The 27,624-nt window shown below is 37.8% G+C and overlaps 1 protein-coding gene across 1 annotated transcript; it reads right to left on the bottom strand.

Annotated features, from left to right (window-relative positions):
- Positions 1-12,324: 12,324 nt before the first annotated feature.
- On the bottom strand, positions 12,325-27,624 carry HTATSF1 (HIV-1 Tat specific factor 1; the record flags this gene model as incomplete). Its single annotated transcript, XM_079727860.1, has 9 exons — positions 12,325-13,725; positions 14,263-14,400; positions 15,331-15,420; positions 20,646-20,741; positions 22,068-22,235; positions 24,238-24,392; positions 24,872-24,919; positions 25,564-25,744; positions 27,439-27,624. 9 exons carry the CDS (start codon positions 27,622-27,624, stop codon positions 12,502-12,504), a joined length of 2,286 nt encoding a protein of 761 aa, XP_079583986.1. The 3' UTR covers positions 12,325-12,501.

Below are 27,624 nucleotides of genomic sequence, written 5' to 3'. Positions count from 1 at the left end.
GTTTTGATTTGCATTTCTCTAATGATTAATGATGTTGAGCATTCTTTCATGTGTTTGTTGGCAGTCTGTATATCTTCTTTGGAGAAATGCCTATTTAAGTCTTCTGCCCATTTTTGGATTGGGTTGTTTGTTTTTTTGCTATTGAGCTGCATGAGCTGTTTATAAATTTTGGAGATTAATCCTTTGTCAGTTGCTTCATTTGCAAATATTTTCTCCCATTCTGAGGGTTGTCTTTTGGTCTTGTTTATGGTTTCCTTTGCTGTGCAAAAGCTTTGAAGTTTCATTAGGTCCCATTTGTTTATCTTTGTTTTTATTTCCATTTCTCTAGGAGGTGGGTCCAAAAGGATCTTGCTGTGATTTATGTCATAGAGTGTTCTACCTATGTTTTCCTCTAGGAGTTTGATAGTTTCTGGCCTTACATTTAGGTCTTTAATCCATTTTGAGCTTATTTTTGTGTATGGTGTTAGGGAATGATCTAATCTCTTACTTTTACATGTCCCTGTCCAGTTTTCCCAGCACCACTTATTGAAGAGGCTGTCCTTTCTCCACTGTACATTCCTGCCTCCTTTATCAAAGATAAGTTGGCCATATGTGCGTGGGTTTATCTCTGGGCTTTCTATCCTGATCCACTGATCTATCTTTCTGTTTTTATGCCAGTACCACACTGTCTTAATTACTGTAGCTTTGTAGTATAGTCTGAAGTCAGGCAGCCTGATTCTTCCAGCTCCGTTTTTCGTTCTCAAGATTGCTTTGGCTATTCGGGGTCTTTTGTTTTTCCAAACAAATTTTGAAATTTTTTGTTCTACTTCTGTGAAAAATGCCAGTGGTAGTTTGATAGGGATTGCATTGAATCTGTAGATTGCTTTGGGTAGTAGAGTCATTTTCACAATATTGATTCTTCCAATCCAGGAGCATGGTATATCTCTCCATCTATTTATATCATCTTTAATTTCTTTCATCAGTGTCTTATAATTTTCTGCATACAGGTCTTTTGTCTCCTTAGGTAGGTTTATTCCTAGATATTTTATTCTTTTTGTTGCAATGGTAAATGGGAGTGTTTTCTTGATTTCATTTTCAGATTTTTCATCATTAGTGTACAGGAATGCCAGAGATTTCTGTGCATTAATTTTGTATCCTGCTACTTTACCAAATTCATTGATTAGCTCTAGTAGTTTTTCGGTAGCATCTTTAGGATTCTCTATGTATAGTATCATGTCATCTGCAAACAGTGACAGCTTTACTTCTTCTTTTCTGATTTGGATTCCTTTTATTTCCTTTTCTTCTCTGATTGCTGTGGCTAAAACTTCCAAAACTATGTTGAATAAGAGTGGTGAGAGTGGGCAGCCTTGTCTTGTTCCTGATCTTAGTGGAAATGGTTTCAGTTTTTCACCATTGAGGACAATGTTGGCTGTGGGTTTGTCATATATGGCCTTTATTATGTTGAGGAAAGTTCCCTCTATGCCTACTTTCTGCAGGGTTTTTATCATAAATGGGTGTTGAATTTTGTCGAAAGCTTTCTCTGCATCTATTGAGATGATCATATGGTTTTTCTCCTTCAACTTGTTAATATGGTGTATCACATTGATTGATTTGCGTATATTGAAGAATCCTTGCATTCCTGGAATAAACCCCACTTGATCATGGTGTATGATCGGTCCGTGTTTTTTTTCAATAATTACTTTTTAATTTTAATAACGCTACTATATTTCATACTTTATTCTATTTTGCTTTACCTGCTCTTTCTTTTTTTCCTCCCTTCCCTTCCTCCCTCCCTCCCTCTGCTCCTCTTTTCCTTCTTTCTTTTTCTTTCCTCCATCCCTCCCTCCCTCCCACCCTTCTTCTTTCCACTTTCTTTTTCTTTCCTTCCTCCCTCCCTCCCTCCTGTCTTTCTTTCTTTCTTTCCTTCCTCCCTCCCTCCCTCTCTTCTTCCATTCACTCTTCCTTTTGCTTTCATTCCTCCCTCCCTCCCTCCTTTCTTTCCTGTCTTTCCATCCTTCCTCCCTCCCTCCTTTCTTTCTTTCTTCCTTCCTTCCTTACTTCCCTTCTTCCTTTCTTTCAATCTCTCTTTCTTTCTTCTACTAATTATTTCTTTCTACTTTTTCTCACTGTTATTCTGAGCCGGGTGGATGAAAGGCTCTTGGTGCTGCAGCCAGGAGTTAGTGCTCTGCCTCTGAAGTGGGAGAGCCAACTTCAGGACACGGGTCCACAAGAGACCTCCCAGCTCCACATAATATCAAGCAGCGAAAATCTCCCAGGGATCTCCATCTCAACACCAGCACCCAGCTTCAGTCAACGACCAGCAAGCTACAGTGCTGGTCACCCTATGCCAAGCAACTAGCAAGGCAGGAACACAACCCCACCCATTAGCAGAGAGGATACCTAAAAACATAATAAGGCCACAGGCACCCCAAAACACACCACCAGACGTGGACCTGTCCACCAGAAAGACAAGATCGAGCTTCAACCACCAGAACACAGGCATTAGTCCCCCCCACCAGGAAGCCTACACAACCTACTGAAACAACCTTAGCCACGGGGGACAGACACCAAAAACAACGGGAACTACGAATCTGCAGCCTGCAAAAAGGAGACCCCAAACACAGTAACATAAGCAAAATGAGAAAGCAGAAAAACACACAGCAGGTGAAGGAGCAAGATAAAAACCTACCAGACCTAACAAATGAAGAGGTAATAGGCAGTCTACCTGAAAAAGAATTCAGAATAATGATAGTAAAGCTGATCCAAGATTCTATTTCCCAGATCCAAAATCTTGGAAATAGAATAGACAATATGCAAGAAACAGTTAACAAGGACCTAGAAGAACTAAAGATGAATCAAGCATCGATTAAAAACACAATAAATGAAATGAAAAATACTCTAGATGGGATCAATAGCAGAATAACTGAGGCAGAAGAACGGATAAGTGAGGTGGAAGATAAAATAGTGGAAATAACTGATGCAGAGAAAAATGAAGAAAAAAGAATGAAAAGAACAGAGGACAGTCTCAGAGACCTCTGGGACAACATTAAACGCACCAACATTCGAATTATAGGGGTTCCAGAAGAAGAAGAGAAAAAGAAAGGGACTGAGAAAATATTTGAAGAGATTATAGTTGAAAACTTCCCTAATATGGGAAAGGAAATAGTTAATCAAGTCCAGGAGGCACAGAGAGTCCCATACAGAATAAATCCAAGAAGAAATACGCCAAGACACATATTAATCAAACTGTCAAAAATTAAACACAAAGAAATCATATTAAAAGCAGCAAGGGAAAAACAACAAATAACACACAAGGGAATCCCCATCAGGTTAACAGCTGATCTCTCAGCAGAAACTCTACAAGCCAGAAGGGAGTGGCAGGACATAATTAAAGTGATGAAGGAGAGAAACCTGCAACCAAGATTACTCTACCCAGCAAGGATCTCATTCAGATTTGATGGAGAAATTAAAACCTTTACAGACAAGCAAAAGCTGAGAGAGTTCAGCACCACCAAACCAGCTTTACAACAAATGCTAAAGGAACTTCTCTAGGCAAGAAACACAACAGAAGGACTATACCTACAATAACGAACCCAAAGCCATTAAGGAAATGGGAATAGGAACATACATATCAATAATTACCTTAAATGTAAATGGACTAAATGCTCCCACCAAAAGACACAGAGTGGCTGAATGGATACAAAAACAAGACCCATATATATGCTGTCTACAAGAGACCCACTTCAGACCTAGAGACACATACAGATTGAAAGTAAGGGGATGGAAAAAGATATTCCATGCAAATGGAAATCAAAAGAAAGCTGGAGTAGCAATTCTTATATCAGACAAAATAGACTTTAAAATAAAGACTATTAGAAGAGACAAAGAAGGACACTACATAACGATAAAGGGATCGATCCAAGAAGAAGATATAACAATTGTAAATATTTATGCACCCAACATAGGAGCACCTCAATACATAAGGCAAATACTAACAGCCATAAAAGGGGAAATCGACAGTAACACAATCATAGTAGGGGACTTTAACACCCCACTTTCACCAATGGACAGATCATCCAAAATGAAAATAAATAAGGAAACACAAGCTTTAAATGATACATTAAACAAGATGGACTTAATTGATATTTATAGGACATTCCACCCAAAAACAACAGAATACACATTTTTCTCAAGTGCTCATGGAACATTCTCCAGGATAGATCATATCTTGGGTCACAAATCAAGCCTTGGTAAATTTAAGAAAATTGAAATTGTATCAAGTATCTTTTCCGACCACAATGCTATGAGACTAGACATCAATTACAGGAAAAGATCTGTAAAAAATACAAACACATGGAGGCTAAACAATACACTACTCAATAATGAAGTGATCACTGAAGAAATCAAAGAGGAAATTAAGAAATACTTAGAAACAAATGACAATGGAGACACGACGACCCAAAACCTATGGGACGCAGCAAAAGCAGTTCTAAGGGGGAAGTTTATAGCAATACAATCCCACCTTAAGAAACAGGAAACATTTCGAGTAAACAACCTGACCCTGCACCTAAAGCAATTAGAGAAAGAAGAACAAAAAACCCCCAAAGTTAGCAGAAGGAAAGAAATCATAAAGATCAGATCAGAAATAAATGAAAAAGAAATGAAGGAAACGATAGCAAAGATCAACCAAACTAAAAGCTGGTTCTTTGAGAAGATAAACAAAATTGACAAACCATTAGCCAGACTCATCAAGAAAAGAAGGGAGAGGACTCAAATCAGTAGAATTAGAAATGAAAAAGGAGAAGTAACAACTGACACTGCAGAAATACAAAAGATCATGAGAGATTACTATAAGCAACTCTATGCCAATAAAATGGACAACCTGGAAGAAATGGACAAATTCTTAGAAATGCACAACCTACCAAGACTGACTCAGGAAGAAACAGAAAATATGAATAGACCAATCACAAGCACTGAAATTGAAACTGTGATTAAAAATCTTCCATCAAACAAAAGCCCAGGACCAGATGGCTTCACAGGCGAATTCTATCAAACATTTAGAGAAGAGCTAACACCCATCCTTCTCAAACTCTTCCAAACAATATCAGAGGAAGGAACACTCCCAAACTCATTCTACGAGGCCACCATCACCTTGATACCAAAACCAGGCAAGGATGTCACAAAGAAAGAAAACTACAGGCCAATATCACTGATGAACATAGATGCAAAAATCCTCAACAAAATACTAGCAAACAGAATCCAACAGCACATTAAAAGGATCATACACCATGTTCCTTGGGTTTTGAGTGTTTTTCCCTAACCCTACATTTTCCCATAAAGCCCTATTATTTTTAGCACACATTTTTGCAGAATGTGAAGTTTTTCAGAGGCATCGTTATAATAGAAACATCTGTACTTATAAAATCCAAACTTCTTACCACCCTCAGTCTCCATGTTATATTTACCTGCAAAATGTCCTGAATCCAATCACTTCTCACCTCTTCCACAGCTACTACCCTAGTCCAAACCACCATATTTGCTTGCCCAGACTACTGAAATAGGCTCCTTTCTTCTCTCTTCCTTCTAGTTCATTCTCTACACAGCAGTAGAGATCCCTAAAAAGATCCCTTTAAAACATAAATCAGATTGCACCAACACTCTGTTTAAAAATCAACTCTTTTGGGGGGGAGGGATAAATTGGGAGTATGGGATAAACAGATTCACACCACCATACAGAAAAATAGATAAACAACAAGGATTTACTGTATAGCACAGGGAACTATATTCAATATCTTGTAATAAACTATAATGGAAAAGAACCAAAAAATGAATATAGATATATACATATATATGTATAACAGAATCACTTTGTTCTATACCTGAAACTAATACAATATTGTAAATCAACTATACCTCAATTAAAACCAAGTCCAAAAAAAGTTAAAAAAAAATCAACTCTCTAACTGCTTTCTATTATATTCCAAATAAAACCCATTCCCTTTCCATGGCTCTCAAACCATGCCTCAGAGTCTTTTTGTTTGCTGCTCCCTCTTTCTGGAGCTATCTTTCCCCAGCTCTTCACTTGGCAGGTTCTTTCTCATCATTCAGGTACTGGCTTAAATGTTATCTCCTCAGTGACCTTCCCTCCTTACCACCCTAAAGAATTTTCTCCCCCCACTAAATCGGCTCTAGCACATCATCTTGATTTGATTTGTTCCCAGCATCTACCATCTGAATTTATCTTTCAAAAATATATGCATTGTCTATCTCCCCTCCAGTTTCCCCTTGTTCATTCCTGTATTCCCAGAGCTAAAACAATGTTTGGGTCATAGTTTGTATTCACTGAATGAACAGATTAACTAGTACTTCTGAAAGTTTTATAAGCGAATTCCTGATTGCGTGGGACTCGGACATAAAAAGTTCTAAGATTTGCAGGCCTGTTCTTGTATTCCATGGATATTCTTGAACTCTCCCATTCACTCATTTGAAGAGGTTCATTTACTTCACCATTGTCCCTGTCATCATTCTGGGAGATTTCAATATCTAAGTGGAACTGGAAATGAAGCTCAGTATCTCGGTATTAAGACAGTGAGTTTGGAACAGAGATATTGGTATATATAGATATGAAATAGAGAGTCTTCTCACCAACTGGCCCAAATCCCTACTCTCTTGCAGTGATACTGGCCTTTGCATTTGAATCTGGCTCTTGTTTTTTCATTTTCATCAAAGATGGAGCTACTTCTACTGGTTAGTGATGATGTGTGTAGTCAGATTGGAAGAGACCTAAACTAGTTGGTAAAGACACAACATTTTGGTAACATTTCCGGTTGTCTGCAGAGCAGGTAGAGAGAATACAATGACAGGGAAGAAGAGCATCAGGAGGTCAGAGAATGAAATCATTGTAGGAATCAAATAAATGGATTTTCCAATGCAAATATTCCACTATTCATTTAGGAAAGACATTTTCTATCCAGGAAGATTTCCAGAAATGAGGATTCCATAAGTTTCCCACTGAGAGGTCCTGTCAGAAAGCTTAACCTATCTTACCAAGGCCTTTTTTTTTTTTTTTTTTGCTGTACGCAGGCCTCTCACTGCTGTGGCCTCTCCCGTTGCGGAGCACAGGCTCTGGACGTGCAGGCTCAGCAGCCATGGCTCACGGGCCCAGCCACTCCGCGGCATGTGGGATCTTCCCGGACTGGGGCACAAACCCTTGTCCCCTGCATCGGCAGGTGGACTCTCAACCACTGCACCACCAGGGAAGCCCACCAAGGCCTTTTGTTATGATTCAAATCCAGTTCTGCATGAAGATGAAGAAAAAGAATGTAATAAACTGTAAAATGAAATTTTTTATGTTCCCCAATAGAGATTAACTCTACCTGTGAGTCTTGTGTTTTCAAACTCTTATCTCATTGGTTTTATATTACAGATAAGTGTTGTTACTCCCCTTCTCTTGCCCTACTTGTTCTTCACATTTTTCTAAAAATGTGGAGATTCTCACAGAATACAACATTCATGATGATGATTCCCACCCCTGAAAAAATATCTGATTGTCTACTTTGTGCCAGTCATTGTTCTAGGCACTGGAGAGACAGCAGAGCCCAGGAGGAAGCCATGGCTATTACAGAGCTTGCAAGGCAGCCGGGTGGGGAGAAGGGGGGGTGGGGAAGGCAAGTAAATAAAAAAGATAATCTGTTGCTGTGAAAAGGATTCAACAGTAATAGCATCAAGGGGGAGAAGAGGGTGGTTTACTGACGGTCAGGATTTCTAAGCCAGGTGATACTTAAGCAGTCTAAAGGATGAGAGAGATCCAGATGGGCCGGGGAGAGAGCATCCCAGGCTGAGGCATTTGCAAAGGTCCTGGGATAGGAATGAGAACCCAAGGTGATGGTAGTGTGATTGTGATGAGTCTGGAGAGGCAGCAGGGCAAGATCACTCAGAGCTTTGTGCTCAGGCCACAGTAAAGAGTTTGAACTTTATTCTAAGTGTGACTGGAGCATTTAAATAGAGAGCCATCAGGGCACTGTGGGCAGTAAATGTGGTAGAAGTGGACATGGGGAGAAGCATTCAAATGTTGCATGTATTTGGAGTTAGAGCCAACATGGCTTGGATGTGGGAGGTGGAGAGAGAAACCAAAGACAATTCCTAGATGTGGGGTTTGGACAGTTGGGCTGCTGAGGTGGGAGGACTGCGGGAAGAACAGGGTCTTTCATTCCAATATTGAAATCAACAAGAATGATGACAAGGTGGCGGTAAAGCCAATGAACCTCTTCAAATGAATGAATGGGAGTGTGCAAGTGTATCCATAGAATACATTCATTCATTCAACAAATATTTATTTGAGCCCCTATTAAGTACCAGGCACGGTGCTAGGCTCTAGAAATGGTATTGCTGGATCACTGCCATATTTTTTTTTTGGCTGTCTTATCTCAACATAGATGACAGCTGCCATTTGAGGAGGGTTCATGCCTAATGCTGCCTTTATTCTCACTGCCCCTTCTGCCCCACTTCATCTAGTATATTAATAGATACACACTGGCCCAATCTATATTTGCTAATGGACTGAATCAAATTCAATAGATGCTATAGTGAGTGTAAATACACCAAACCAATAGTCTAACACTACTTGTATCTTAATATAGTAAGCAATATATTCATAGTAAAAAGCATTGAAAGGGCTTCCCTGGTGGCACAGTGGTTGAGAGTCCGCCTGCCGATGCAGGGGACACGGGTTCGTGCCCCGGTCCGCGGAGCGGCTGGGCCCGTGAGCCATGGCCGCTGAGCCTGCGCGTCCGGAGCCCGTGCTCCGCAACGGGAGAGGCCACAACAGTGAGAGGCCCGCGTACCACAAAAAAAAAGCATTGAAATGATACACAAATTTTTATTACCCTAATCTATAATTTCCTAAGAATCGCCTGAAAACCAAAGCTTATCTTGCTCATTTAAAAGATAGTTTTGGGAATTCCCTGGTGGTCCAGAGGTTGGGACTCCGTGCTTTCACTGCCAAGGGCCTGGGTTCAATCCTTCGTCGGGCAGCTAAGATCCCACATGCCGCGGGGTGCACCACGGCCAAAAAAAAAAAAATTTTTTTTAAAAGTAAAAGATAGTTTTAAAATAAAGAAAAACAAGAGCACAAGATATCACATTTTCAAACTTCAGACATAGTTGAGTCTAGAAATTTTTACATCAAGATGTTGCAGGTTTATCATTATCAAAGTCCAAATTTCTATGAAAAAGCTGGAAATGGCAAATCGAAAAACGCTTTATTCTTAAGAGCTTTGCTCTTCTAACATTATCATTGCTATTTCAGCAGAAACATTACAAAGGGGTGCAAAAAAGTAGAATACTGGCAGCAGAAAAGCCACCTTTGTGCTGCTTCTGTCTGAGCTTTAAAATTTTTTTAAATTTTATTATTTATTTTTCATTTTTTAAATTTTTTTAAAAAAATTTATAAAAGATTTTATTGTCCGAGCTTTCTTTATCTAGCCTGGGACCACTGTTGCATCTTCATCACACAGCCCGGAAATGCTACAGATAACTAAACTATAAACACAAGCCAATCTAAAGATGCTATCTGAACGTACTGTATCTAACAACAGTATACTCTTGGTTCCAAATGAAAATTGAAACAAGTCTGTAGGATAGATCTGAACACCTAAAAATAAACTTTAAACTGTTAAGTATTTTTCTCAAGCAATCGATCCCTGCGATAATGGGTGTCCAAGAATTTAGGCTATTTGCAATAGCAATTAGTGATTTTAGAAAGGGATAATTTTAACATTTTTTCTCACATCAGGTTGTATTTCACTTAGAGAAATATGAACAAAGCCAGTCAGGTAAATGAAGTGTGGTAAGAAGCAAAAATAATGAGCAGATTTTTTTACACTAATTTTATTTATTAGGACATATCACAAGATTACTTATAGTGCTTCATAACTTGTGCTTTTAAAAAATAGAGGGATTTGAAATTATTCTCTGGATTACTGTGTAAGTGGTTTTAAGAAAGAACAACTTGAAGAGCAGCTTCTTGTTTTTATAAGTTGCTCATTTTTCTGAAGCATTTATGAATAGACTTTAAATGAACAGAAGTGACTGTCTAAAAAAAGGCATGCAGTTTGTAAATCTGAGTTTCAATAAGGAAAAAATAATGTATAAGAATATTGACAAATATTCACAAAGGGCACATTTATAAGCCTTCCGCTGTTGCCCAAGCCATGGCATTGTTCAAACTAATTAAGAGCACATTTTTTTTTTTTTTTTTTTTGGCCTCACCTTTCGGCTTGCAGGATCTCAATTCCCAGACCAGGGACTGAACCTGGGCCTCAGCAGTGAAAGCACCAAATACTAACCACTAGACCACCAGGGAACTTCCAAAAGCACTTCTTGGTATTATTTGAGAAAGGTATATTCAGAAAACTAGCTAACTCCCACCTTTTCTCCAAGCCTCAGAATCACCAAATAATTTATATCAGGAGAAGATTCCACTCTAAAAAGGAAGAGGTAGTGGCTTCCAGACTGGCCAGATTTGACAATGCAGGGCTCGAGAAAGAGCCCAGAGTTACTTGAGAAGGAAGAGATCCTTGGAACAAATTACTCCAATTTTGCTGTCGGGTTTCTTTTGTAGAAAGTAGTAATGATTTCAAAGATTTCATTAATATTGGCAAGGCCAGTAATATTCTTACCTTCTAACATGAAGTTTCAAGTATGTTCCTATACAAGGTACTTGTAGACTCAGAGGGCAGGGCATACAAGCCTTTCAAAGGCATCTCTGAAGCAACTTCTGATTCATGCACTCAGGGTTGAATACATTATTTGAAATTTATATATATAGTCTTAAGGAGCATTACTCCTTAGAAACTGTCGGGTAATTGTTGAGCACTGCTGTGCTTACAATCCACCTGTACATTTCAATTTTCTTTTGATAACAAGATGTTATTGTTGCTCCACAATAAATTCCATTTTCAGGACCAATAAAACCTGATTGCTTAGAAAACAGGTGAGTGTTTCATGACTCTTAACGTCTGCTCATCAATATCACCTTGTAAATTATTTACCATTTTCCAGCTGTTTGTGACTTTTGCTCCAGGCTGTTTATATGAAAAGAGCATGAGTACTTGATATCAACCAAACTAATGCGCAGGGGAAAAGAAGTTAGAATGAAAATGGCCTCCTTCTGACAGGCTTAGAGCTAATTTATGTTGTAGTTATGTGTTCCAACCACTGTGTATGGAAGATAAAGCATTCTTACCCTTTCGTTTAGAAAACCAATTTTCCAACAAATTACAATAAATTGTAGTAAAACACAATAAATATAGTGTTTAAATGCTTCTGGCTTATCTTCAAAGGGAACACTATTTTGGTTTGCAGTTTTTCTATGTTTAACTTTCTTCACCTCTTTTACTGATTTATCCCTGGTGAAAAGCCTAAGATTTCTAATAGATCCCAGACATCAACTAAAACATTCTCAGAAAGCTGTCCTGAAGTATAAGAACTCTTTTCTGTCTATAGAGGGTAATGATTACACTGACAGACGGTATAATGAGAAAGCACCAATGCAGTTTATTTTAATTCTTCTAATTTATGAGAATAACTTCTTAATGCTACATCAGAAGTCAATTCATCAATACTGAATTTGGAAAGCACAATCAAGAAAGACCCAAATTTTTATTGGGACTACACAACTTAGCATATACTAGATACTGTGATTCTAGAACAAAATCAAAAGCAAAAATCTGAAATATGCATGATAAAAGTTCTTAAACTCCAGGGGATCCATGAACCACCCCAAACTGTATACAAAAGATTGTGTAGTACATGCATAGATTTTTCTGGGTAAAGGTCCTGTAACTTTAATCAGCTTCTAAAGGGGCCCAAACAGTACACGGTAGAATTCTGATTTCCTCTGTATTTTCAATAATGGAAGCTGTGGACCTTGGGAAGTTTACTTTTGCACGTTTAAGACTCAATTTTCATGGCAAGAGGGTAGAAAAGAAAAATAAAAGTAACTCGCGAGGACTGGGCAGGGAAAAACTCCAAAGTGTTCTTTACTTCATAAGTTTTAGTAACATGTTCTGGTTTAGAGAGGGGAAATGGGGACATCAGTGGTAACATCATAAGCTGAAGCAAGGACACTCCTACAGGGATTTTTCAGGTCCTTAGAAAAACCAAACTTTAGTACGAATAAAGCAATAGCAAGAATTAAAAATGCAATTTAACTCAGGTCTAATTTTGTTTCTGCATATTAACAACTTATTTTAAAATTTTGAATATCACAAACTTCAATCAGAATACTTTAAAAAATATTATTCTGCATGCACTTAACAAATATGACAAAAGAGAAGAATTCAGTTGACTTGTTCACATATATTTAAAATCGGCCAGTACAGATAATCACGAACACTTCACTGCATTGATCTAAGGGCATCCTACCTCTAGGCACACGTTCATGTAACACTACTAGTAATTACCCTGGAGCAGAGGCGAAACAGAGATGGAGGAATCACTCTACAAAGCAAGTTTAAGGGATTAAATGTCATCATCGTCTTCATCGTACTCATCACTACTGAGGACAAAGCTGCTGCCTGTGGACAGGGGCCCTTCCTCCTTAACGTTCCCTGAATCATCCACAGTCCCTCTCTCATCGGAATCTTCAAACAACTTGTCACTGGCATCGTCATCAAATAACTTCTCGTTGGAATCGTCATCTTCGAACACCTTTTCATCTGTGTCTTCATCTTCCTCATCTTCTTTTCCATCTGAATCTTCAAACACCTTTTCATCTGCATCGTCTTCTTTGTCCTTTTCAACCACATCTTCCAGCCCCTTTTCTTCTGCAACTTCTTCGTCCTCTTTTTCATCCGACTCATCGTCAAATACTTTTTCATACACATCTTCCTCTTCTTCATTCTCATCTGACTCTTCGTCAAACTCCTTCTCAGAGCCTTCTTCATAAAACATTTTCTCAGAGCTGTCATCTTCGAATTCTGATTTTTCAGAGTTATTTTCTTCTACCTCTTTTTCAAGAATGTTTTCATTAAGTTCGTTCTCAGAGCCCTCTTCCTCAAAACCTTTCTCAAGGCCGTTTTCTTCTAACTCTTTTTCGGAGTCGTCTTCAAACTGCATTTCCGAGCACTCTTCAGACCCTTGTTCTGAGCTGCCATCTTCAGCCGCCTTCTGGGGGCTGGCCTCCTCCTCAGGCTCCTGCTCAAGGCCATTCTCATCAGGATCTGTTTTGCGTATCTTCTTTTTGGGCTCTCTTTCTGCGTCATTCTCTTCCGACTCTTTTTTAGGACTACCCTCTTCATGCTCTTTCTCGGGGCTGTGTTCTCCGGACTCTCTGTCGGGGAAGTCTTCTTCATGCGCTCTTTTGGGACGGCCTTCCCCAAACTCTCTTTTGAGGCAGCTCTCTTCAGATTCTTTTTGGGGACAGCCTTCTTCAGCCTCTTTTTCAGGGCCACCTTCTTTAGCATCTTTTTCAGAAGCAGCTTCTTCAACTTCTCCCCCATCTTCTGTTTTTTCAAAGTTCTTTTCATCTATAGGTTCTTCAAATGCCATTTCAGTTGTGGCTTCTTGAACATTCGTTTGAGATGTGCAAGGGTACTCTGAAAAATGCCTAACTCTAGAAGGCCCCACACTTTCTGGAGCCCAGACAGAATCTGAACGCTGAAGGCCTCTGTTGGCTTCGGGAGTGTTGAGGAAAACCTCCCATCCTTTCAGCCTTTCCTCCCTTTCTCTCGTGGTCTCCTCCACCTGTGTACACATGGAAACTGCCGTTAAAATATGTTTTAGGCCAAAAGAAGTAACAGCATCTCTGAACATTTCTAATATCGCCGCAAGTACTCTGATTTTATAAGGTTATCACTTTTAGGAAATTAAAGCAATTCCCTATCTTCAGTTTCCAACACTTTACATCTTGATTTACTAGAGTTGACCTTAAGATCATTTAAATAAATGCCTAATACCACAGCACTGCAGAAATGTCTCATCAATTAAAAAGTTAATAATTGAACTGTCTGTACTTTACAAGACAGAAAGGAAGAGAAGCGCTTTAATTTGTTCTTCTCTTATTGCTAGCCTGAGCAAGCCTCAAGACTTATAAACTGATTTCAGACTTATAAACTGAAAGATTGAAACATTTTTCTTTCCGTACTCTGAATATAAAGGATTATTTAAAAGAAGTACTGTTAAACAGATTAAACAGAACTTAAAACTTATGTGAAAAACCGCTAGATCAGTATTTGTTGGTAATGAGACAACTCATGTGCCCTTGACAGTTGCAGAACTCACCTGATAATCTGTAGTCCCATCCCACGCCTGGGCAGTGATTTGACGGCCACCAAACCACCTTCCATTGAGGGTCTGAATACAATAATCAGCTTCCTCCGGATCCCTAAAGGACACAGAGGCCACACCATCAGGGTGTCTCTAGAAAGACAAGGAAGAAAAAGAAGGAATGAATGAGCACATTTAAAGTAAAACATATACATTTGACAAAGTAAGGAAGTAGTGTTCCTTCTGATCATTTGAGCTAAAGATTTTATGTATGAAGTCTTTCTTCCTTTTTACTGCAGCCAGTAACACACAGCTAGCTGCTTCTTCAGCTTAACATTGTCTAGCAAAAACCAAGCATGATATCCTTGGAAATGTTCCTGCTGCTAACACTGTCTAACGAGACGCAGAACAGTATGGCTGTTAAGAATGTGGACTCTGAAGCTGAATAGCCCTGGGATTAAATCCTGGCTCTGCCACTTACCAGCTGAATGACCTTGGGCAAGGTGCTCAATCTCTAAACTTCCTCATCTGTAAAATGGCTAACTAAATAAAATGGGTAAAATGGCACCTACCTACCTCAAGAGGATTTGGAGGACTTAATGAGATAAATGTAAAGTAGCTGTAGTATGCAATCAACAAATGGTGACTCTTTTAATTATTATGTGCTGATTCTGGATGTAAAAAAAAGGTGAAAAGGGGAACATACAGGAGAGTATTTTTCTTGATTGTTCTTCTTCAAATATGGAAGAAGAAATAATTCAGAAAGAGGGAGAGATGTGGCCAAATAGGGAACCATAAGGTCTCACACATGTCTCTTATACTTTTTTTCACCTGATCATAAACTCTAGAGTGATGATAAAGGAAAATAACCAAGGGATATCACGTCTATCAAAGCCTTCGCTTGTAATCCACGTTCATCTAATTATGCTATCTAATACTGCTTACAGATGACTACCACTAGACAGCAGACCTACTACATAAAAACATTTATGTAAAATTTGGAGGCATACTGATATTTGGTAATAACTTATTAAAATGGAAGAAAATTGCTTTAGAAATCATTTGCCCAAGCCATGAACTTACATCAAAGAGGAGGAGCCTCCTAACTTGTCCAAACTTGGAACATTCCACCCGAAGGTCTTCTCTGATCTCGTTCAGCACCAGTGGCTCATGCTGCAAAAACACACTTGATTAAAATGGGCTTGGCCCCCTTCTTTAAGTATAAATCCTGAGAATCAAATTTCTTACTTTGACGAACCAACAAATAAAAAAAGGTTTTGCTTAACGTTAGTTGTTTGTCTGCAGTCTCCAAAATTAAAAAAGTCAAAGTCAAATGAAGTTAGACTACCACAGCTGCTGCTACTACTACAGGTCTGCCCTGCTTTAAGATGGGGAACGGGCAAGTATGGTACGCAGCACTAGGGGTGTGCAGTGGCAAAGGAGAGGGAAGAGAAGTGTCAGTGGAAATCACAAATAACAGCAGCTGAAGCAGGTGAAGTCCTGTGGCACATATTAAGTCAGAGACTGCTAGTTCCTATGTTCTGCACCGGCATCATGACGACTGTACCGATGAGGAAACTTTATTTTGTGTTTTGCATAGATTCCTATTTACAGAAATGTTGTAACGGGGAGACATATATCCCTTTCATTGACTAAGTGTTCTAAGATTATTCTTTGTGCTTCCACGATTCTACTTTAACTCACAGCGTAAACCTCCCCCATAAGGGTTCCTGTTCATCTTGCCTCCAAGTCCCAATGCATGAAAAAGGCTCATAAAATAGTTACGTTATCAATTTGAATTTCAACTACAAATATAAACGAGGATCTCCTACCTACAAATTTCTAATGAAGCAGACTTACACTTTTTAGGAAGCATATGAATTTGTCTATCTCACGGGTTTATATGTTCCTCACCAACTAAAGAGAACAGCAAAACATGACAAGTGGCTTCTCCTTCCTAAAGTTTTGTCAAAAGGCAAAAATAAACAACTGGTAGGCAGTTACTGAAATCAAATTTAAAATCAAAACTATCAAATCCTATAAATCTGAAGCTTCTAAGAGTACAGCTGGCAGGACTCTGGATTTCTCCCACTTATAAAATCTAACTGTGGAGAATATGGCAATTTGTTTTATAGAAAATTCTCAGGCCTGAGAGGAATGGGGAATGGAGCATAAACTCCATGTACTCATGTGGTAAAGTCATGTGGTGGCTTTTATGGGGGTGTATGTGTGGGGGGTAGCTCCTATCAGATTGTGAGCTTTCCACAGGCAGGATTCTCCTTTGACTGAATTTTGAATACCTTACAGAACACAGCACAGTCTTTCACGCAATGAACAGTCAATAAAAGCTTTTTCAGAGTTTGATAAACTGCAACTCCATTTTATTTACCAAGGGAAATCAGGGTTATATTAAAAACAAACAAAAACTGTTTCAAAATATTTAACAAATTTAAGCATGATTCCACTGTAGGGGGAGGGGTGAATTACCATTTTTATTTCTTTATCAAAGTCTCAGTGCCTTTCCTACAAGAATATCAAATTTCAGCCAAAGACTTCCCAGACCTGTTTTCATGTTTACCAGCTTGAAAAACAAATATATCTTCACTGTTCTATAGTATCATGAGGCTTAAAGATAATAACCCTCTCCCCTGGGAAATATCTTTAAACCTAGCTAAGCATGAAAATTTTCTAAAGACAACACTTTGCAAGCAACAGACCTGAGACTAAACTCAGCTGAAACGCTGAAACTTTCCACAGTCAACACTTGTAATGTTTTTCCAGGGTGGTGTTTTGTTTTCCCAGAAATAAACCATATTTCTCATTCTTTTCCAAGCTAAACCTACACTGTCCAAGATAGTAGCCACTAACCACACGTGGCTACCGAGCACTTGAAATGTGGCTAGTCCAAATTGAGGTGTGCTGCAGGTGTGAAATAAACACCAGATTTTGAAAATTTAGTACCAAAGGGGAAAAAAACTTCAATGTAACATAGCTTATTAACATTTTTATGTTACATGTTGAAATTATAATACTTTGGATATATTGGGTTAGATAAAATTCATCATAAAAATTAATTTACCCCGTTTCATGTTGTTTTTGTATTGTGGCTGCTAGAAAAATTTAAATTACACATGTGGCTCACATTATACTTCTATTGGACAGTGCTAGTATACACAATGAGAAACCTACCTTTGCATCTGAGTTTTGGTTCTTCACCTCTTGGTATTCAAATTTGCCAGGCATGAATTTTTTAAACAAGGCTTTGAATTAAATACTGAAAACCCCTTAAAGTTACATTTAAAATATTAGCCTTCACTGTTCACCCTGATACCAAAGGGTATTTCTAGGTATTTTGGTTCTAACACTAGTCAACTGTCTGGAATAAACATATACAGGTATACCTCGGAGATATTGCATGTTCGGTTCCAGACCAGCGCAATAAAGCAAATATTACAATAAAGCAAGTCACACGAACTTTTTTGGTTTTCCTGCTATGTTTACACTATACTGTAGTCTATTAAGTGTGCGATAGCATTATGTTTAAAAAAGACATGCCTTAATTTAAAAATACTTTGCTAAAAAATGCTAGCCGTCATCTGAGCCTTCAGCGAGCTGTCATAGTAACAAAGATCACTGATCACAAATCACCATAACAAATATAATAATAATGAAAATGTTTAAACTACTGGGACAATTACCAAAAAAAGTGACACAGAGAAATGAAGTGAGCAAATGCTATTGGAAAAATGGCAGTGACAGACTTGTTCCATGCAGGGTTGCTACAAAAACTTCAATTTGTAAAAATAAAAAAAAAGCAGTATCTGCAAAGCGCAATTAAGCGAAGCACAGTGAAACAAGGTGTGCCTGTATTCCACCCCACAAAATCTGATTTCTTTATGACACTACCTGACAATTCAGTTTTTGTCTTCTACTACAAACCTCAGTGCTGATCTGTTCTTTAGATTCATATGGAATCTCTGGACAAATCAAACACGCCCCAAAAACGTCCAATGAAAGCAGTTTTCCAGTTGAACACCTCTATCCAGAGTTATATAATGTCTACAACAGCGTTGCTCAACAGAACTTTCTGTGTTAATAGAAGTGAACACTCCATTATCCAATATGGTAGCTACTAGCCACACATGGCTAATACACCCGAGGAATTCAACTTTCATTTTATTTCACTTCAATTAATTTAAATTTAACCACATGTGGCTAGAGTCTAGCATACTGGACAGTCTACTACAGTGATGCACTTTTACGTTCAGGCCCACGAGACACTGAGCAAAAAAACAAGACTTCTGACAGGCTCTCATCAAACTCGTCAGACCACACAAGACCAGTCAGATGGGCAAACAAGGACAGCATCAAGGGTTTCTCTGCCCGTGAACTCTGAAGCCCATCACTGCACTCCCAGCCCCTGTGGTGCAGCCGTCTGAAAACTTTCCTTCATTTGCAAAGATGCTAAAGAGAAAATGTTTTCTTCCTTGAGTGGATGAAAACACTCTGCCTTGTGAGTAAAAAGGGTTTCATTCAATCATTCTCTCACTTTTTCTTCCTATACATACTGAGGGCCTACTATGGGCCAAACATGATTCTAAGCACCGGGCATATAACAGCAAACCAGGTAGACAAGAGCCCCAGCTTTCATGGAGCTCACATTCTAACAGAGAAGATCCAGTTATTTCAGATAATAATAAATGCTATGAATAAGATAAAACAGGGTTAATATAAAGGTTCTATAACTCCAAAGTTTATATTAAACCAATAAAGTTTTTTTTTCTTTAAGCTATCAAGAATTTACAAGCATGAGACTTTTATCTTTAAAAATATCCACTGGAGGAAATTTGTGGGAAGTCAAGGAAGAATAAATGCGGCTTTTTGGAAGAAATAATATTTGTTAAGCTAGGAAAAATTAAGTGTGCCCAGGGTGATAGCTAGACTTAAATTAGGGTCTCAACGAGCAAAGGCAGGAGGCGGAAACATGTAAAGGCAATTGCACAATACACTTCAACTTGCACAGGGCCCAGATACTTCATGAATTACGTTTGCATTTATATTCATGTCCCAGTGTTAGGAGTATGGAATGTTGTGAATCAAGGATCTCAAGTCACAGAAAGTAATAGGTCACCTAATTAAAAAACCAATTATCTACCAAGGAAATAAAATGTAGGTGAATCACAGGAAATTCTGGAGTTGTACCCAGTAGACTAGATACCATGATACATCTATGCATGCCTTTCAAAGTCCCACCTGGCAGGGATAGCATTTCAAAAAGCATCTAGTGTGCATGTGTATATGTGTATTTTTTAAACATGCTTCATTATCACTGCAAGTCTAAAGCAGCTCTGCCGTATTTCAAGATGCTTCAGGATTCTAGTCAGAAGAGACACCAAGCAGTATAAATAGACCACAGGTATCTTCCAATGACCTCAAAAGACACAGACTCCACAGGTGCATGGTAAACCCTATCACATCACTGTCTGCAGAGATGGAGTTCACCAGACAATTCTGGTGCCCTCTCTAAGGGGGGTAAAATGACACTGTCACTCTAAATCTGCTTAACTGCACAAAAGGAACAAGAGTGGGCCTTGGGTGCAACTAGATCATTTGTAAACCATCTGAAATTTTACATTATGAACATTTTTTTTCTTATGTATAATTTGTTATCATTAATTTCAGAAGTCAGGCAGAGAATAAAGAATTCTTCTTCCATGAATGATCCCATCGGTCTAGGCCAAAACACAGAGATAAGGACAAGAGGCAGAACATAACACAAGGTACCCTGATGGCAATTAATATTCCTTAAACCTCTCTAGTAGCTCTTCCTCCTTTATTCACTTTTATTTGCTGTTCCTAGAATCTTACATGGACACCAATTATTACAAAGTCTTCTTAATAGCCACTAAAGAGTTTTGTAAAGATTAGGTCCTAAAAAAACAACATTCGCTACTCAAATGTCAGGGGCTGTATTTCATTAACCTAAGGTTTTTTAAGGATCAAACTTTTAGCACTAAAGTGAAGTTTTCAATTCCAAGTGTGAAACTGGTCCTCCCCACCAAAATCAGCCTGCATTGTTGAACTGCACTCAAAATCCACAAGTGACTCCCATAAATCTTTTAAAGATTATATTTTTAATCATTTCCCATACCAAGTAGCTGCTGTTTGGGGCCACGGTACAGGTATTAGACAGGTTTACCTGTGATGCGATTAAAAGAATGCTGGGTTAAACCTGGGAAAATCTGAAACCTTCAGTTGATTCTTGGTATCATTTTCCGACCCTGAAGACTAGAGGAACGTGCAGGATGTGACATGAGAAAGATGGGGTGAGGCAAGCTTTGGGCTCCCTTGAAAGAAAGCATATCTATGTTTCTATCAGTAAGAATTCTGCTTCCTACCTCAAAATCTATAGGATGAAACATATTTCTGATGATGACAACTCGCTCGTGGCGCATTCGGGACGAGCCAGCTCTTCTCTCAGGTCTCCAATCCAACTGCCTAATGCGACAAAGCAGGAACAAGAAGCTGTGAATTTTGTTTCAGATTTATCAGAGCGAAAAAAAAATGAGCAGTTAAATAATCCTTTATTGAGCACTTAAATAGTGATAATTATTTGATTCCAAAACAACAATGTATATTTTAGTCACAGCTCCATGACAATTTTCTCAATAAAAATAATGGGCAGGTGAAAGATGGACCCAGTATCTGAAATCCCCAGAATATATATATATTTTTCAGAACTGCTGGCTGGTTACAAACATTCCAATGAGACTCCTGAAAAATTGCTAATTATTTAGTATCTATGACTATCTAGGAAGAGACACTGAGGCCAAGAAAATGTTCAAATTGTATTGGTTTTTTGGTATTTTATGATTATAAAGAACAAACTGCATTGAAATATGTAAAACTACTCACTCTTTGTTACTATCTTAAATCTTACTGATTTGTTTATAAAATTTTTAGGTATCTATTTTAACGATTCCTGTAAAAACTATAGACATCACAATTAAATGCTTCTTTGATCATTTTATCATTAGTTTAAGCATAGTGTTAGAAGTGTTATTAGACTTCACTCTGATAAAAGTACTTATCATTTTGGCTCATTTCTTAAAACCAGAATATTTCAAAAAACATATTAAATTAAGGGAATAATAGAAACTTGATGACCTGTATATACTATACACAACCACACAGTACATGATAAAATGATAAAACCTATCATTTCTAATTTCTAACGCCTACTAACAAACCTGTATGTAAAAATTTAGCTCCTGGTGTAGCTGATTCCAGCCACATGAAAAATGAACTAATGGCTCCGGTATATAAACCTAAACCATCTTACTTAATCTGATGTTCAACATTTTCTGTAGAGATGGCTTTCTTATTTCATTTAAGCCCATGTTATATTAAAAATGAATACCCCAGAAAAAGAAAAACACCACCACTGCCAAATTATCCTACTACACAGATTACTGAGGGTTTCTGATGATCTAATGAAATTTTTATTTTATATTGGAGGATAGTTGATTTACAGTGTTGTGTTAGTTTCAGGTGTATAGCAAATAAAATTCTTTAAAAATAATCTGTAGGCATACTTGGTGGTTATCGGGAGGGTGGGAGAGAGACGCAAGAGGGAGGGGATATGGGGATATATGTATATGTATAGCTGATTCACTTTGTTATACTGCAGAAACTAACACACCATTGTAAAGCAATTATACTCCAATAAAGACATTAAAAAAAAAAACTAGGTGGTTATTACCAAAAGTATACTCTAGGATATTTATACAAAATCTTTCAAAATGGAAAAAAAAAACCACAAACTTTTGTTGCATAGACAGCTTTTTCTTGTAGTCTTTGCACTTCCTCCTCTTCTTTGAAGCGTCATATTCCCCTTTCAGTTGAAACTTTGCCACCTCCACATGTAATTTGTAGCCTCTAATTTCATCGTCATCCAAAAGTTTTAATGCAAGATCCACAGATTCTCTCTTTGTAAAGGGAAAGCAGGTTACAGTCAGTCAGTTACACACTGAAATGAAACTTCAGCAGGAATATTTTAGATGAATGATGACTATACATAAAATAAGGATTTAAATGTAACTACCTACATGGGAATAAAGAACTACAGAACACATATCGGAAAATGTGTACGTAAGACATAGCTGTCCCCAACCAGTTATGTGAACCTAGGCAAGTTATTCAAGCTCCCTGAGCCCCAATTTCTTCATCTGTAAAATGGGAATGGAAATGCCTTCTTTGCAGGGTTCTTGACAAATTTAAATGAAACAAGGCACATAAAGGATAGAGACTGGCATACAGTAGGTACTCAATAAGTTATACCATTACTGGAATAGTAGTTTTGCCTCCTGGAATCTCAATTTCTCCTCTATACTATGAGGTAAATGGACTTGTGTGATTTCCAAGGTGCATTCCAGTTTCCTACTTCAAAGACTAGGTGACTCAAGAAACTGGGAATAGCACAGTCAGCCTTTAATCTTTTGTGTTCACCAATTAAAATGTAGGTCTGTGATATACTGGGAACAAGATGATTATCTGATAGCTTGAACATTACACACACTTGTGGATTCGGGGTCCTATACAAAGGGGGCAATTGTCAGCTCTACACAGATTCAAAGATCTGAGGACCTGAGGAGAACTCAAAAGGACAACTGAACTCAGCCACGCAATCAAATATGGATCCTGGAACAATTAACTATATTCTTCTGGAACTCAATTTACTGGTTTGGCAATCTTGCACTTTTATGGGTCATAAATTTGACATATCAAGTTTGTCAAAACCCCATTTTTCTCTTCAAAATTTTAAAACCCAATCAAAGCCCCTAAGAATCTGTTCACAGATTTTTAGTAATCCTTGAAGAACTTATAAAGCATTCAATCTCCTTACATTTGAAAATTACATAAATATCTTCCTATAATGGTCGTACTCATGTGTGATCCCATCATGTTCAAGAACCAGGTCAAAAACCTATTTTCCCCAAAGCTTGTCAGCTTAATCTTACCCGCCCTCTGATTTCACTGAAGTGTTGTACACTTGCAACACACTTGTGATGTTGGTACTGTTGTTTCATCACTTTGATTTTGCTTTGTAATTATTTTCAGGTTCCATGACACATGTACACGCCATCACTGTGCCCATTTCTTTTGTACCGTGCAGTAATGCATAACACATGCTCCTAAGGGGACAGGTGTTCCAAAAATGATGGCTGCCTTTGGCACTGAGCTTCCCCCCATGCCCTTTATGGTATCATGAATAAATAAAGTTCTGCAAATGTCTGTTAATTCCACTCTCTCTTCTCTCTCATTCAAAATATATTTCAAAGCAGTAAGCATAAGTTATCATCTTTATGGTCTAATTCAGGGTCAGAAAACTTTTGTAAAGGGCTAGTGAGTAAATATTTTAGGCTGTATGGGCCCTGTGGTCTGTGTTGCAACCACTCAACTCTGCTGTTGAAATGTGAAAGGAGGTACAGACAAATGCGTAAATGAATCAGTGTGGCCCGGTTACAATAAAACTTCATTTACAAAGACAGGCAGTGGGCTGAAGTTTGCCAAACCCTGGTCTAATTCATTCCAATGGGCAAATAAAATGTTACTGGCTTTCTTTTCTCTGCGGATTTTTAGAATGTGTTCTGCATTGATTATATGCATACACTCCTAAAGAGATCTTTGCAGCAAGAATTTTTTTAAGACAAGAGAAGTACCTCAGTCATATGACTTACATAATACCTTGACCTGATAACATATTTTCTTACAAGAGCAAGTGAATAACCTTACCAATGTGATGCACACAAGCACAACCTGAAACAACAGTTTTCTTCACATCCTGTTTTGAATAGCTCTCACTCTTGGTTATCATCTATACAAAATTATAGCCCTGGTTCCTGAGTTAAAAATGGAGATAGGAAAATGAAAAAAAAAAAAAAAGAAAGAAACAGAGATAGGAGAAACTTACTTGACCACATAACTAACCTTCAAATAACAGCAAAGTCCATCTCCTTTAAGATTTCCTTGATTATCTTTGTAAAGCTTGACCTTAAATTCTTCTGTTTGAGGATCTCTCATAATAATGCCAAACTTGGACATGAGCTGTATAAATTCATCCACTGTAATATCTGGAGGCAAACCTGTGACGTTAGGGGGAAAAAATTATAAAGGCATCTAAAACAAAGGTGAGCATTACTTAGGGATTCTACCAATTCGAAATCCATAACTTGGATGAGCGCAATTTTGATTTTCTAAAAGTATGTAAAAATCTCACATCTATAGACGTGAAGAAATGTCATGTTTTAATGTATTCAAATATACATTAAAACCATGCTTTGCTTAGGCCTTGTATCAATGAATCTGAAGGGTCAAACAGCTGTGAGTTACCTAAAGCAGACAGAAAGGATGGCACGCAAAGTTACATACACTTAATTTTTCTCAGTTTCAAAAAAAAAACAAAAAAAAACAACATATTCCTCACTCACGTAAATAGCTGAACAAATAATGACACAATGATACAAAATAGAATTTAGAGAAACTGAAAACTAAAAATCACTTTGTGAAAAATCTCAAAATCAAATATTTTCTACTCTAAATGTGGTTAAAAAGGTATACATACCAGAAACATACACATTTGTGTTTCTGCCTTCTTCAACATGAAACCATCCTAAAAATCAAAATCGAATAAATAAATAAAACACATGCCAGAAAAGGTAAGAGTCCCATTATGAAATCCTGACAGTGTGGCAGTTTCTCAAAACTTCCAGAAACTTTTTCTTACCTTTAGAACAAGACAGATTAAATCAAATCACTGTCCAGCTTTCAAAGTATTTGGATCTTTGGACAAGTAATTTGTTTCAGAGCCCAGTCTGAAAAAAGATGGCTAGTTTATCTTGGTTCCTTTAAAAAACCTCACCCTTGCACTGACTTTAGGCCTTGGGGTAAGTTGCTTCTGACTCCAATCTACTGTGTTAGACCTGGCCAAGCTGAAGCAAAATTGACTTCTTGAGTTTAATTAAACTCAAAAAGTACAAAAAAAAATCACCTTACAAACAGAACTTTAGATAATCTCCTAATGACAGCTCTATTTTGCAAAGGAAGAAACTGAGAACTGAGCTAAATTGAAATAGCCCACCAGACGCCCACAGGTTAGTGAGAGAGCCAACATATGAACCCAAATAATAATATTTAAAAAACCCATCTTATGATTCTGTCAAAGCTATTTTATAATTCTCTAAAAAGTAACTATATATACACACACACTCATATTTTTAATTTTTACACTCATGTTTGCAAGCTAAATCCACTTGCCTGATTCAGTCTTTCTCTTTTCTCCCCTCTTTTTGGTATCACTGGGTTCGGGGGATTTTCTTTGCAGAGGTTCCTCTGCAGTTCTAGCACTGACATCTTGGACATTTGCAGTAGAACTAGACGCACCATCATTAGAAAAGCCATAATTGGCCTGATATGTAGCAATAAAATCTTCAGTGATCTAAACAAGAAATTTAGCACACGTACATAAATTCAAAAATGATTTCCTCATGCAAAAAGTTTACAGTGTTAAATAACAGCATATTCAGTTATACAACTTAACATACAAGTGCTTCTGTGTAAATGCAAGAACAGTCACCTTATATAGAAAAACTACACACAAAATAATAAAAAATTAAGACATGGGTACTTGGATTATCAGCACAAAAGTCTGAGATACTATTAAAGGCATTTTAAGTTGGCACCTTTTCTAGTTGTTTCATTTGTAAATTACTACTTCTTCAGTCTACTTGACTAAGGCTACAAATAAATATAACAAAGGAAGTATCAGATAACAATAAACAGAATAAAAACCAACAGTCAACTAATAATCTAACAGGATCAAATTTTCTTTTACTATATGGATGAACAAAAGTATATGTACTCTAAATATTTAAATACCTGTAGGCAGAGAACACAAAGAGTAGAACTCTGATTTGGTGTGTAAAGAATCGGGCTAACAATTATAAAATTAAATGCTATTTTAACACCGCCACTAATTAAATCACATTATCATTTAATGTCAGAACAAATCAAGAACAAATCCAACTCACATCTATCCTCCTGGCTCTTAGGGAAAAAACACAATCGCACAACAAAAGAAATATAGTTATATCTTCATACCAATCAATGTTAGGCACACACAGGAATGAGGAAAATTTAAAACTTGAAGTTTGAAGAGGTATGGGCTTCCATAACATAAAAAGATAGAGCCACAAATTAATCCATTATCAGACGATTGTTAAAGTACTCCGAAGGCTGAAGAAGCCAAATATGCGCTCTAGCTGGCACCACCAGCAGCCAAGTGAAATAGTAAGTTTAACAATTCGGAGGGATTGGAACATACACACAAATACAAAGTGGGAAAGAAAAAAGGTGAAATAAATAATTAAAAAATCACACTCAAATTACACAATGGAGACACAGTTTGTATTACTGGCTTGCAAGTCTATTAGTATGTGATAAGTATCCTTTTTTTTCCACCCATACCGTGAGACTTTGATTAACAGGGTACTTTGACCAAAAAGTTTAGAGAGCCAAGCTTAACATCAGTCATTTTACCTTCAAGCTAAAATAGAATACTTCACAATTTCCAAGTACTCTAAATAAATATGCTCAGATCTTTTCCATCCATATTCTGTGCACCTCTTGTCATATTCCCGTGGTAATATGGTTCAAACATACGTGTCTAGGGACAAAATTTAGTAGGCAAGTATAAAGAGGTGCAAAGTTCAATCAGTAAAGAATGATCAATTTATCAATTATTCAAATCAAGAAGCTGAATTTTGCACATAGCACATCAGCTAAACATCTGAATTCCTAGGATAAGTAAGATTGAGACTACGTGAGATTAACATCGGCTGAATTTGCTCTTGGTGTTTTTCCTCTTTGCAATAAAAAGCAGTCACCAACTGTAACCTTTATAGATAAAATTTATTAGGCATGGAAAAGGCTTAATAGTTAAATTACATTGAAGCCATCTCCCTAAAGATTTCCGTTCCTTTACACGTCGGTTCTGCTACAGACACAACAAAAAGAAACGTCACTATCCAGAGGGGCTCTAACCCAGGACCTCAGCAAAGAAAACGTGAAAGGAGCGCCCCGCGAGGCTGGACAGCCGGGCCCGCTGCGCATCGGCGCCCGTGCGACTTTTACCTTGGGGAACCAAGCCTTCTTGTCCAGGTCCCACTCGTATGGGGTGTCAGTCGGCTGCTGCTGGAAAGAATCGTTTTCTCCACCGGGATGTTTCTCGGTGTCGCCGTCCTCATTGCTTCCGTACAATCCTTGCATTCGCAACTGCTCATCAAACTCGTCGTTCTCATCCAAGTTGTTGCCGCTCAT

This window comes from Hyperoodon ampullatus, assembly GCF_949752795.1.
Source record: "Hyperoodon ampullatus genome assembly, chromosome: X".
Classification (NCBI taxonomy): domain Eukaryota; kingdom Metazoa; phylum Chordata; class Mammalia; order Artiodactyla; family Ziphiidae; genus Hyperoodon; species Hyperoodon ampullatus.
Note: the sequence above shows the minus strand (reverse complement) of the source record. Positions and strands in the feature narration are given on the sequence as shown.